Source organism: Mastigoproctus giganteus, chromosome 8 (genome assembly GCF_048544385.1).
Source record: "Mastigoproctus giganteus isolate SK-2022 chromosome 8, ASM4854438v1, whole genome shotgun sequence".
Taxonomy (NCBI): Eukaryota; Metazoa; Arthropoda; class Arachnida; order Uropygi; family Thelyphonidae; genus Mastigoproctus; species Mastigoproctus giganteus.
This window is the reverse complement of record NC_143582.1, coordinates 205,495,490-205,507,660: the sequence shown is the minus strand read 5'-3', so window position 1 is coordinate 205,507,660 and position 12,171 is coordinate 205,495,490. Positions and strand designations below refer to the sequence as shown.

The following is a 12,171-nucleotide window of genomic DNA, read 5'->3' as shown; positions in this document are numbered from 1 at the left end:
GCATTTTGGGAAAGGTATCGGTATGGAGCAGTTCAAAGGTATTGTGAACAGGTGATCTTGAGGTAAAAGATGAAAGTGTTTCGTTGTGTGGGAAAAATATTCCATTTTTCCAACAAAGGAAGAAGAGTGAGTTTAAAGAATAACACCATGATTGGGTCAGGTTTAAATTACTTTTTTATATGCAAGTTTACGTGCAAACCCAAGAGGGGTTTGCACATAAGCTCGAGTATAAAAAAAGTAGTACAAGGGGCGATTGTAACTTGCAATAAATTCAATAAATAAATAAATGAGAAGGAAATAATAAATAAGGTGCTCGCACCAAAACAGGAGGTTTGTGGTTGTTGTTCGGAGAGGTTGCAGACTTCCAGCAGTTCTGGGTTCAGTTTGGATCCTGTTCTGGGAGTGTCCAGCTGTATAGTGAAGGGTTCTGCTGGGCATGTTCCTGTGTTAGTAGTTAATCTGGAAGTTGAATAACAAGCCAGTCAGATAGTGCCCTGGCTTCTATTACTGCTGTGGTAATTTCCTTCAGTATTAACAGAGAACTGTTCTCGAAATCCCGAAATATTACAGTACTGGAAGAGGTATACAGCAGAGATCAACTAAGAAGAGAGAGAGACATCACCGCACTCTGTGGAAGGAACCCACACAAAGGAATCCCACCATGAAAGAGAAGAAAGGTAAGTCCTCTGAACTGTGTTGTATTGGAAATGGTAATTAGATAAAGTGGGAGATTATTTTTGAGTAAAATTGAAGTTGAAGAAACACAAGAAATAAGGAAACGTTTAGTACTGAGTTGGTTTATTGGTTGAAGTTGTAAAGAAAATTGATATTGCTAAATTAAGAGAGATTACATGGAATTGTTAGTATTAAGTTAGCGACTTATGGATTGGTGTTGTGAAGAGAATTGATATTGATGATTAAGAGAAATATGAGGAAGTGATTAAGATTGAATTAGTTTAGTGTTTGAAGCTGTAGAAAGAGTTGAGATTGTTAACCAAGAGAAATTTTATGGAAATGATAGCATGTATTAACAGATTAAATGAGAAAAATGAATAGATTAGATGTAAATGAACACCAGTTATGTATTATAAGTAGATTTGAATGATAAATGACTTTTGTTTTATATTTGTGTCATTGCTCTTGAGAAACTGACAGCTCACATATAATATACAGGGTTATTCAAAATGAAGTCCGGGGTTTCAAACAATTCCTGTACTGAAACCCCGGACTTCATTTTGAATAACCCTGTATATACTCATGGGGGGGGACATCCCTCAGCTCCTGGAAATTCTCATTTTTTAACGCAGTCAGGTAGCCTGTGGGGCTTAGTGCTTGAGGGGAGCTGCTGTACAAATATCATAACAATGGCGATACTAAGGTACAGGGAAATAAAAATTAATAAATAAATAAATACCCCCCCCCCACACACACAACTTAGATCTGGTTTCCTCACCAAACTTAACTGTCAGTCCCTTTCTTTCGTTAATACGGATATAGTGCCATAAAAAAGTCAAAAAGGAAATATTTTTTATTTTTGATAAAAGAGAAATAAGATTTTTTGAAGATGAGAGAATAAGGGGGAGGAGGTGTTAAATTGCAACTTGTCTACAACTATCTCAGTACAAAGCACCAACCAGCACAGAATCCAAACGGACGTTTTCTGCCACTAATTAAATATGTACCAAAATTAGATCCATTTTAAACGATAACACTATTGAGTTTGTTAAAAGCTCACTTTATTCAGACAGGTAGTGTGGATGCTTATTTTTTTGTTTTTAGAATAACTATGTTTAATCATTTTTGCTAGAATATTTATTATTGTAATAAAAGTTTGATTTAAAACAATCAACCAAAGCAGCACAATGTGCTTTGGTTCAAGTAATTACTTGTTTTTTTCTTACTTTATTGCACCTAATTGTCATCAAAATTTATGGCGAAAAAATGTTTTTTTTTTTTTGGAATACCGGTATTAATACTGGTATCCTGGTTTCATAAATTAAAAATATCAAAATACCGGTATTAAGATTTTGATCAGCATTGTGAGCCCTAGATATATGTAAGCAGAAGCCAGGTCAGTGAATAACAACATAAAAAAAATTAAGTGTATATGAACTAAATATATTTTTATTTATTACCTGTAATACTGTCAACCAGAACTTGCCATTTTGGTAACTCATTTTCAAGCTGTCGTATTTCTCTTTTAGCAGCAGAGTCTGCCATGGTAAGTTCTAAAATTATATAGAAAAAAAAATTGCTGTACACAATTATTACCTGTAACACATCATTTTCAAAATTTTAAAAAAATGCCATGTATAAAACAAAGAATTCCATTATTATTGATATTTAGTTATTTTATTCTAGTACAGTCATTTCTGCTATAACACAATAGTTGCATTCTTGTGAGACCTCACATTATAGAAAACTGTGCAATAAAAATAACAGGGATTCATTAAGAAAAAAAAACAGAGTTGGAGTATATCACAAAAAACACTATTCAAAATTGAAAAATTATAGTTAGCGTAACACAAAGGATAGTACGGTTATATACATTTTAAATTCATATTTAGTAATGAAATAATACTTAACTTAATGCTTAATAATGAAATAATAATTTAACACTTACCTTGAAAAAATTTAAAGATAACTTGAAGGGAGAGGCAGAAAGTTTTGTGGTTTCTGAGTTATTTTTTTTTATTTTATGGTAGTTGTTGGCGCATCGGCTTCTGTGGCCATAATGCACCTCCCAAGGTTTTTGCAGTACTTTGATCCAAGCCCGAGGCAGGATTCGAACCCCCGACCTTTGGGTTGCCAGGCAGGCACTTTACCCACCCAGCTAGCCCAGTCGGCGGTTTCTGAGTTACGAAGACAAGGTAGAGGATTGTCGTCGTCATTCAGGTGCAGTTGTGGTTGCAGGATTAGAACAAAAAATAGTTAACCAAGAAGTGGATGACTGATTCATTGTCTTCTGACTGTTTTTTTTTTTTTGGGGGGGGAGTGGCTTAAAAAAGACATCTAGCTTTTGCTGCTTTGCCATTTTTCTTCTTTCATAAAGAAGCTGTTCATAGGGTGCCAAATAAGACCTTATTCCACAAACAGCTATCCTGTTATGTTCTGCTTTGTAATCAGTCTTCTAAGAGCTGCAACTGCATCTCAACTTTCCTCAGGACAGAAGATAAAAGAAAAGTGGAAAGATCCCTTGGTGCTGCATCCTGGACTTCTTTATATCCAACTTCCACTTCCCCATTAGAAACAAGTTGTAGATCTGCTGTAGAGAAATCTTCACAAATAGGACACAATAGCAGTTCTTCAACATCCTCACTCTCCAATTCTTCAAATCCAACTTTCTCTGAGCAGCACAATGTGCTTTGGTTCTTGGGAGCTCTTTTGAGGTTTTAAAGCCTTTAAAATCATGAATAAAATCTGGGAGAAGCTTCCGCCACACTGCATGCAAGCAGTCCTTACTGACATCACACCAGGAGTCTGTAATGATGTCAATAGCATTCTTGATGTTAAAGCTCTTCCAAAATTCAAGAACACTTTCCTTACTATCCCTTATTATTAGTAGCTACAATCAACTTCTTAAATTTGTATCTTAAATAATAACCTTTAAAAGTGGCTATCACACTTTGGTCCATGGGCTGAAGAAGAGAGGTTGTGGTTGGAAGTAGAAATAGGATGCTGATGTTTTCAGAAAGCTCAGCAATGGTGTGAGGATGGCTTGGTGCATTATCCAAAATGTGAGAATCTTGAAATCTAATTTTTTTTCTTGCAATAATTTTTAAAAACATTGACAGTAAGGTCAGAAAAAATTTACCCCATCATCCAACCTCTTTTGCTTGACCTAAGTAGACACCTAGGGCAGACTTAAGGTATCCATTCAAGGTTCACAGGGTGGTACACCACAACAGGCTTAAGCTTTAAGTCTCCACTAGCACTGGCACCTAACATCACAGAAATATGATCCTTTAAGCCTGGAGCTCATGCTTCATTGACAGAAACGTAGGTTCTTAATGGCATTTTCTTCCAGTACAAGCCTGCTTTATCAAAATTGAAAATTTGATCTAAGGTGTAGCCTTCTTCCTCAATCAACTTTTTCACTATGGAGGAAATGACTTCGCAACTTCCTTGTCTGCACTGGCAGCATAACTTTATATTATGGAAAGCATAGCAGTTTTTAAAAATAGCAAACTAGCCACTACTACAATGCTTTGTCACTTTGTTCTGTGACAAAGTTAACAGAACAAAATTTTTTCATAAATATTTTATTGTGAACAGTGTAGCAGAAGGCGAATATTTGATATAACAGGCATCCTGGCATGCAAATTCCAAGTATCCAATAGAAATCAATCTAACACCTTACAGAGCTGCACATTATGCAAATTATACATGCCTATAAAAACATGGGTTGAGACCACATCACTTCATTCCCATTTTTTGGCTTGCTCACTGGGATAGTCACATCTGCTGTATTCAGGATGGCAAGCCATCATCATATAGATGATTCAAGATGGCAGGCCATTGGATGACTTGAAGCTGGGCAGTCACAAGCAGAGGTGGAACGTTGGCTTAATGTGTCATGCAGTGTTGTCTCAGCACTATGGAAGCAGTTTCAGGAGACAGAAACCATTACACATTACAAGAAGTGCTGGCCAAGGTCTCCCTAGCGCTACATCAACTAGAAGAGACTGCTATCAAGCTCTAATGGCAAGATGGAACCCTATGATGTCCTGTCATCAACTGTCTCGAGAATGCTACAACCACAGATGAAAACATTTCAAACCAGACTGTGTTAAAAAGGCTGAATTCAACTGGAATCTATGCAAGGAAGCCTGTGGTTTCTTTCCCATTTTTTTTTAAACCCCAAGCCACCACAGAACACAATGAAATCGGTGTCATGAACATGTGACTCGGAGCCCTGATAAATGGGGTACAGTTCTGTTCTCTGATGAGTTGCACTTTAGCCTACAAACAGATTCTAGACATTATTTCAGCTAAAGTAACGAAGAATGTGGCACCATCCTCCAACATCAGAGAAAGGGACAACTCCTGTAGAGGCGGTGTTCTTATGTGGGGCAGAATAATGATCAACAGCCGCACCCCCTCCACGTTTTTGATAGGGATACCATAACTGTACAGAGGTACCAAGAACAGATTCTTGAACCCTATATGCGACTTTTTAGGGGTACAGTTGGTCCAGATTTTCTTTTCATGCACTACAACGCTGACGATATTCAACAACTGCAGTGGCTACCACGATCACTAGACTTAAATCCAATAAAACGTGTGAGATGCCCTTGGGCATCACATTGCATGACAACGGCCAGCTACTCTGTCACTTGGTGAGCTAAGGTCTGCACTGGTGGAAGAATGGGTTTTCTTCCCACAGAATATTATAGATACCCTTATACTGAGCAAGGTTCATCACTGTCAGGCTTGTTTAGCTGATGGAGAGATCATACTGATATCACATGACCATATTTTCAAGCATCTTGTATCAGCTTCTGTAATGTGACCTTTTATACAACCCCTATAAATGTCCCTTATACCTGTGCAAAATTTCTCACTGTCTACTCATTTCATCATTATTCTATGGTACACCCCACTATATCAAATCCTGTCCCACTTCATCACAAGCTGCATGAGTTCAACCACATTTTCTATGTGTTCTGTTAATTTTATCAAGCAGTGTAGCATTAAAGGAAGGTACACCGGCAGGATTTTCGGCATTTTTCTTAAGGTCTCCATAAATTGATAAAGCTTCCTCTTTCGTGGTTAGAAAGCTTAGCATTAGTATGCTCAGTAAGTCTGTTCCAGATCGCTTCTTTATTTGATCTTCTATCCAGCATTTAGAAGATACTCCATCTCCTCAATTTCCTTTGACCATGATCTCAAAATTTGCTGGCACTCAGGCTTGTTCCATCAATAAATCTTGCTTTAATTGCTTTGGCACTGTCCTTAATGCTGCATAGCATACACTCATTTATTCCTGTTGACGAACAATGTCATGTCCTTTCATTACATTCAAAATATTTTTATAACATCTAGCGTCTCTTCAAATGTTACAGCCTTTCTTTTCCATTCTCCACCAACAATTTGATCACCAGACCACTTCCTGTAAGCATTCTTGCCACTTTGTCCTCCTATATTTATGTATGACACAGAAAAATTTTAACTTTTTGTGAAAAAAGTTTTTCACTTAGATTTTATCTAAGAGAGTGGTCAGTTTAATCAATAATTCCTCTCTTAAAAACACACACAGACATTCATTGTCTTCTGCATGGCATTTTTTTACATAATTTTCATAGGCATCTGTTTTTTTACCAGCACCTGTATTCCATTTCTTTTTTTCAGTGCAAATACATGCATCAACTTGTCAACTAGTTAATAACACTTTACAGGTCAGCACCAAGCTCACCAAATTAACTTTCCCTCTTCTTCACTTATCATTCTAATTCTGTTCTTTGAACAACATTCCTTCATCTTCTATTTCCTGAAAATTACAATTTACAGAAATACAAGCTGAACATCAAAGTTTCTTTGGTCTTCTTAACATTTGACCTATACACAGTACTAAATATTATTGGTTTCAATAACCTTTTGTTTTTGGATACCACAAAAAAAAAGTTAAATTTTATAATGTTCAAATATATGAGTGCAGAAAGATAATGAACTGGAGACATTTATGTAAGCATATACATACCCAATTCACCAGTTTCAACAGTTAATATTTAAACCTTTCAGTAATGAGTTTAAAATGGAATTCAACTAGACCCGTTAAATAGTTTATATCAATATTAGGCATTAAGCCATTCTGAAAATAACTGAGCCCTAATTCATTTGGGTTTCCTGGAAACTGTCGTTTCGGAGCCATTTTCTGTTCAAGATTGTCCCATATGTTCTCCACAGGATTTAAATCTGGATTCGGCCAGCCAGTTTAAATGCCATACCATTCCGTCATGTTCCTTGTGCCAGTTTAAAACAGTACAGGCCCTGTGAACCAGATATCTGTCATTCTGGAATACATGATCAAAATCACGAGTGTCCCTCAAATGTTCAGCAACCTGATCATATCTAGAATATTTGTAAAACAATAAGAGAAGTTTACCTCAATATAATACGTAAAACACTTCCATATGATATACTCTCCAGCAATTAAAACGAAAATCTTACATTACAGTAAAAAATAAAAAATCATATTAATTAAAAGAAATTTAACGAAAACATTGCAAAAATGATTTTCCTTCCTGAAGCTGACAACACTTTTTGACCGTATGTCATGATCACAGTAGCAAAAGTTACCGAATAGGAGAGCATGAAACTTAAATAGAGATTATTTGTCTTCACGCATGTGCTTTTAAAGCCCATGAATCGGAGATTATAAATGGCTGGCGAACATTAACAGAATTCGCATGTAATTTAATTTCGACAGTTTCTGCAATTGATAATTGGTGATTTTTGCAATTGATAATTGCAGAAACTGTCGAAATTAAATTACATGAGAATTCTGTTAATGTTCGCCAGCCACTTATAATCTCCGATTCATGGGCTTTTATGCACATGCGTGAAGGCAAATAATCCCTATTTAAGTTTCATGCTCACCCCTATTCGGTAATTTTCGCTCCTGTGATCGAAAAGCATTGTCAGCTTCAGGAAGGAAAATCGTTTTTGCAATTTTTTTGTTAAATTTCCTTTAATTAATTTAATTTTTAATTGTGTTAGATTGATTTTTAATTGTGTTCAATTGATTTTAATTATTTTTTTATTTTTTACTGTAATGTAAGATTTTCAATTTTTTTGTTTCAATTGCTGAAGAGTATCATACAGAAGTAAACTTCTCTTATTATTTTACAAAAAACTAGAATATTTGTATAGTCAGCCTGATTCTTCTTAGTTGTTATTTCAAGTAAAGAACCCAGTTCATAATAATTGAAACATCCCCAAACCACTACTAACCAGTCACTAACTTGTAAGACATCTTGCACACAGTGGAACATAAGTTCACAGGAAGAGCAATGAAATACCTCATTGCTTCTGTGAACTTTGTGCCTGACATCATTACAGTACAGACAAAATTTGAATTCTTCAGACATGCCAGAGTTTTCCAATCATCAACAGCCCAGCTTTTATGCCCTTTAGCTCATATTAGGCAGGCTTTTTTTTACGCACATCTGTTAACATTAGTCTTTTTTAAAGGAAGTCTCTACTCCAGATATTAGTGTTATGTAATTGCCTTCTGTGGTCTCTCAGAAATTGGCTGAAGTCCACAGTTAACCATTTGCAGCAGTGTCTTGTTTAAAGTTTTTTTTTTTGTTTACTAGACTTGATAACTATTGCCAATCACCATCATCGAACACACATTCCTGGGGAACCATGTGACGAATGCCAACACAATTCTGTCACTGATTTCTGGTTAATTTCAAATAGATCTGCCAAATGCTAGCACTCTTATTTGCCACTCAGTAGCATCTTTTATTAAATAATTAAACTTCACACCAATCAGTACTCGAAAATATTTTAATACTGTAACTAAAAACACTATTTACAATAAAATAATTAAAACTAGTTTAAAATATTTGAAATATATAAATAAAAACAATTAAAATATAACTGAAAACAGATATTAAAGAATGTTAAAAATTTTAAATTTACCGTAACAACTGTAGCTTTCGGAGACGGCAGTCTCCTTTCTCAACAGCGTACATTTTGCTGTATGCCACATCCTTAAATAGCAGGTCCACGGCATTCGTCACATGGTTCCCGAGGAATGTGATTGGTATTTCCCATTTGCACACCAGAACCGGAAATGGCTCGGGAGTGCGCTACCCGAAACCGTTCATCATGTCCCAAGACAACCGTTTCAAAGAGAGGGTGTAAGGGTACACCCTTATCTCTATTAATGGTATTACTGGCTGCCCCAATGCGTAAGCTCTCAAGCCATTTACGGTTCCAGAACCCCTGTGCATGATCTGTGACGACAGCATCCTCCGGGGAGATCTGATGTTGCTTCTCCCAGAAATGCTCTGCCACAGCAGACTTCCCGTAATTTGCAGTCTTTATTGCATTCATGTGTACCCCAGCCAGTCCTTAAGTCACCGCCCTGTCTCTCCCACATAACATACCTCACAATCCGGGCATTTAATTTCATAAACTACCCCGCTGCTGGCTTCCTTCAGTATGGGGTCTTTAACTCTTGATATCACTGTGTGCAACCTCTGTCCCGGTAGTTGCACACAGCGTATTTGACACACCCGAACTATTCGTGCAATGCGTTCCGTGAGGCCCGGATAGTAAGGAATGTATGCAGTGCCCACAGGGGTAGACGGATCACTATGGGTAGACATCACTCCCCTAATGAATATGTCTAAGACACTCTGGGGATAACCACATTTCTTAAGGTCTGCTGTGACTCTGATAATCTCATTATCTTTATCCTCTGAGGTGGTACAGTGGGACCCCACCCTATCAATTAAAGCCTTGACTACACTGTTTTTGTGTTGGCTGGTCTGTGCCGAGTTGTAATGGGTATACTGACCCCAGCACATAGGCTTCCTATAAACATTGGTCTTAAGCCTAAATCCTTCTCTGACCACCAACATGTCAAGAAATGGTAGGGTTCCCTCTGTCTCCACCTCTGAGGTGAATTGGATAAACGATGAGAAGCTGTTAAGCACATTGAGTATTTGATCTTCTCTCACCTTCTAAATAATGGTGAATGTGTCACCAACATATCTTTTCCATTTATGTATGGGAAATTCCAAATCCTTAAAAATTCTCAATTCCAATTCTTTCATGGCCAAATTGGACACAATGGCACTAACAGGGGAACCCATGGCTGTGTCATGGACCTGCCTATACATGACATCTTGAAAGACCATGGTGGTACTAGACAAACAAAATTCCACACCTTCACAAATATCATTAACACTCAAAAGCGACCTAGTACTTAAACATGTATCCTTTTCTAATGCTGTTCTAACACATTGAACTCCAAACTTAATCGGAATACAGGTAAACAAAGATATAACATCAAAGGAGATCATGATCTCATCTTGCGTATAGTCTGATCTTTTATAAAACCCACGAACTCTTTACTATTCCTAATCACAAAACTGGAAAGTCCTACTATGGTTGCAATCAGCTTGGCTAAGTATCTTGATAAGGCATAGGTAGGACTATTGATGAACGATACAATTGGTCTAAGTGGTATACCTACTTTATGTATCTTTGGGAGACCGTAGAATCTAGGTAAACAGCATCCAGTAGCATGTAAGGACCAATAAACCTCCTTCAATATCCATCCTGCCTTTTGCCAACACTGTATAAGTTTATTTACTTGCCACTCTAAACTAACCAACGGGTTCCTTCGAGTGACTTTATACGTAGAAGCGTTCTTTAAGAGTTCCAAGGCTTTATAGCAATACTCTTTTTTGTCCAATATGACCATGGCTCTCTCCTCATCCATGGGTAAGACTATGATCTCATCATCCTGTTTGAGTTCTTTCAAAGCCTTTCTATGACTGGCACTAAGACTGGAGGAGGCAGAGGAGGCAGGCTTGGCCTGACTCAAAATAGCCGCAGTTCTAATATGGATTTCATTAGCTTGGGTCACTGGTAACTTGTAGATGGCTTTCTCAATGCCCATTGCTATTTCCGCGACAGGTGGTTTATTGGGTGTCAAAATATTATTTAAAATATTGAAAATATTATTTTCAATATTTTCAAGTATTGGTTGATGTGAAGTTTAATTATTTACAAATGCGACGTACCGCCATTCAGCGGTACGTCGCATTTGTGAACTTGAGAAATATAGCATGACGGAGGCCAAACAGCAACAGCATTTACGATTTGCATATCGATGTAAAGCACATGGCTTGGTGCCATGGGGATATCGTGTTACGATACCCTTGATGATGACTGCTTAGTTAGAGCTACTAATAGGTTCCAGAAAAGGATATTGTGCATCTGGATCCAAAAATTACATGATGATTTAGGGATTAGTAGAAGACAAATTAGTGTGCTTTAGAATGTATTAACAATATAACCCCAGGTCATCGATCATTAGTGATGAAGTTTGTCTTGGAGAAAACGACTAAAGTTCTGGGTATTTATAAACAGAGGGAAATTAGTAAATTTAATAGGCTGTTAGAGGAGACAGCGACCACACGTAGCAATGATAATACTAATTTTATTTGTAATCTTAGTAGTATGCGGCTGACTAGAGATCAGCAGGGGGTGCTAGTTACCAGTGGCCCAAGCTCATAAAATCCGTATTAGAACTGTGGCTGTTTTGAGTCAGGTCAAGCCTGTCCCCTCCAATCTTAGTGCCAGTCATAGAAAGGCTTTGAAAGAACTCAAACAGGATGATGAAATCATAGTTTTACCCACGGATAAGGGGAGAGCCACGGTCATGTTGGACAAAAAAGAGTATTGCTATAAAGCCTTAGAACTCTTACGGGACACTGCTACGTATAAAGTCACTCGAAGGAACCCGTTGGTTAGTTTAGAGCGGCAAGTAAATAATCTTATACAGTGTTGGCAAAAGGCAGGATGGATATCGAAGGAGGTTTATTGGTCCTTACATACTACTGGATGCTGTTTACCTAGATTCTACGGTCTCCCAAAGATACATAAAGTAGGTATACCGCTTAGACCAATTGTATCGTTCATCAATAGTCCTACCTATGCCTTATCAAGATACTTAGCCAAGCTGATTGCAACCATAGTAGGACTTTCCAGTTTTGTGATTAAGAATAGTAAAGAGTTCGTGGGTTTTATAAAAGATCAGACTATAAGCGAAGATGAGATTATGATCTCCTTTGATGTTATATCTTTGTTTACCTGTATTCCGATTAAGTTTGGAGTTCAATGTGTTAGAACGGCATTAGAAAAGGATACATGTTTAAGTACTAGGTCGCTTTTGAGTGTTAATGATATTTGTGAAGGTGTGGAATTTTGTTTGTCTAGTACCACCATGGTCTTTCAAGATGTCATGTATAGGCAGGTCCATGACACAGCCATGGGTTCCCCTATTAGTGCCATTGTGTCCAATTTGGCCATGAAAGAATTGGAATTGAGAATTTTTAAGGATTTGGAATTTCCCATACATAAATGGAAAAGATATGTTGGTGACACATTCACCATTATTCAGAATGGTGAGAGAAGATCAAATAC

At 37.2% G+C, this 12,171-nt stretch overlaps 1 protein-coding gene across 1 annotated transcript in view; it reads right to left on the bottom strand.

The window, feature by feature from the left end:
- Positions 1 to 12,171, bottom strand: part of Rcd5 (microspherule protein Rcd5) — a 119,192-nt gene that overhangs the window by 18,816 nt on the left and 88,205 nt on the right. The window contains exon 11 of the mRNA XM_090380060.1: positions 2,136 to 2,228. Within this exon, the coding sequence (XP_090236186.1) occupies positions 2,136 to 2,228 (93 nt within the window). The remainder of the gene's footprint in view (positions 1 to 2,135; positions 2,229 to 12,171) is intronic.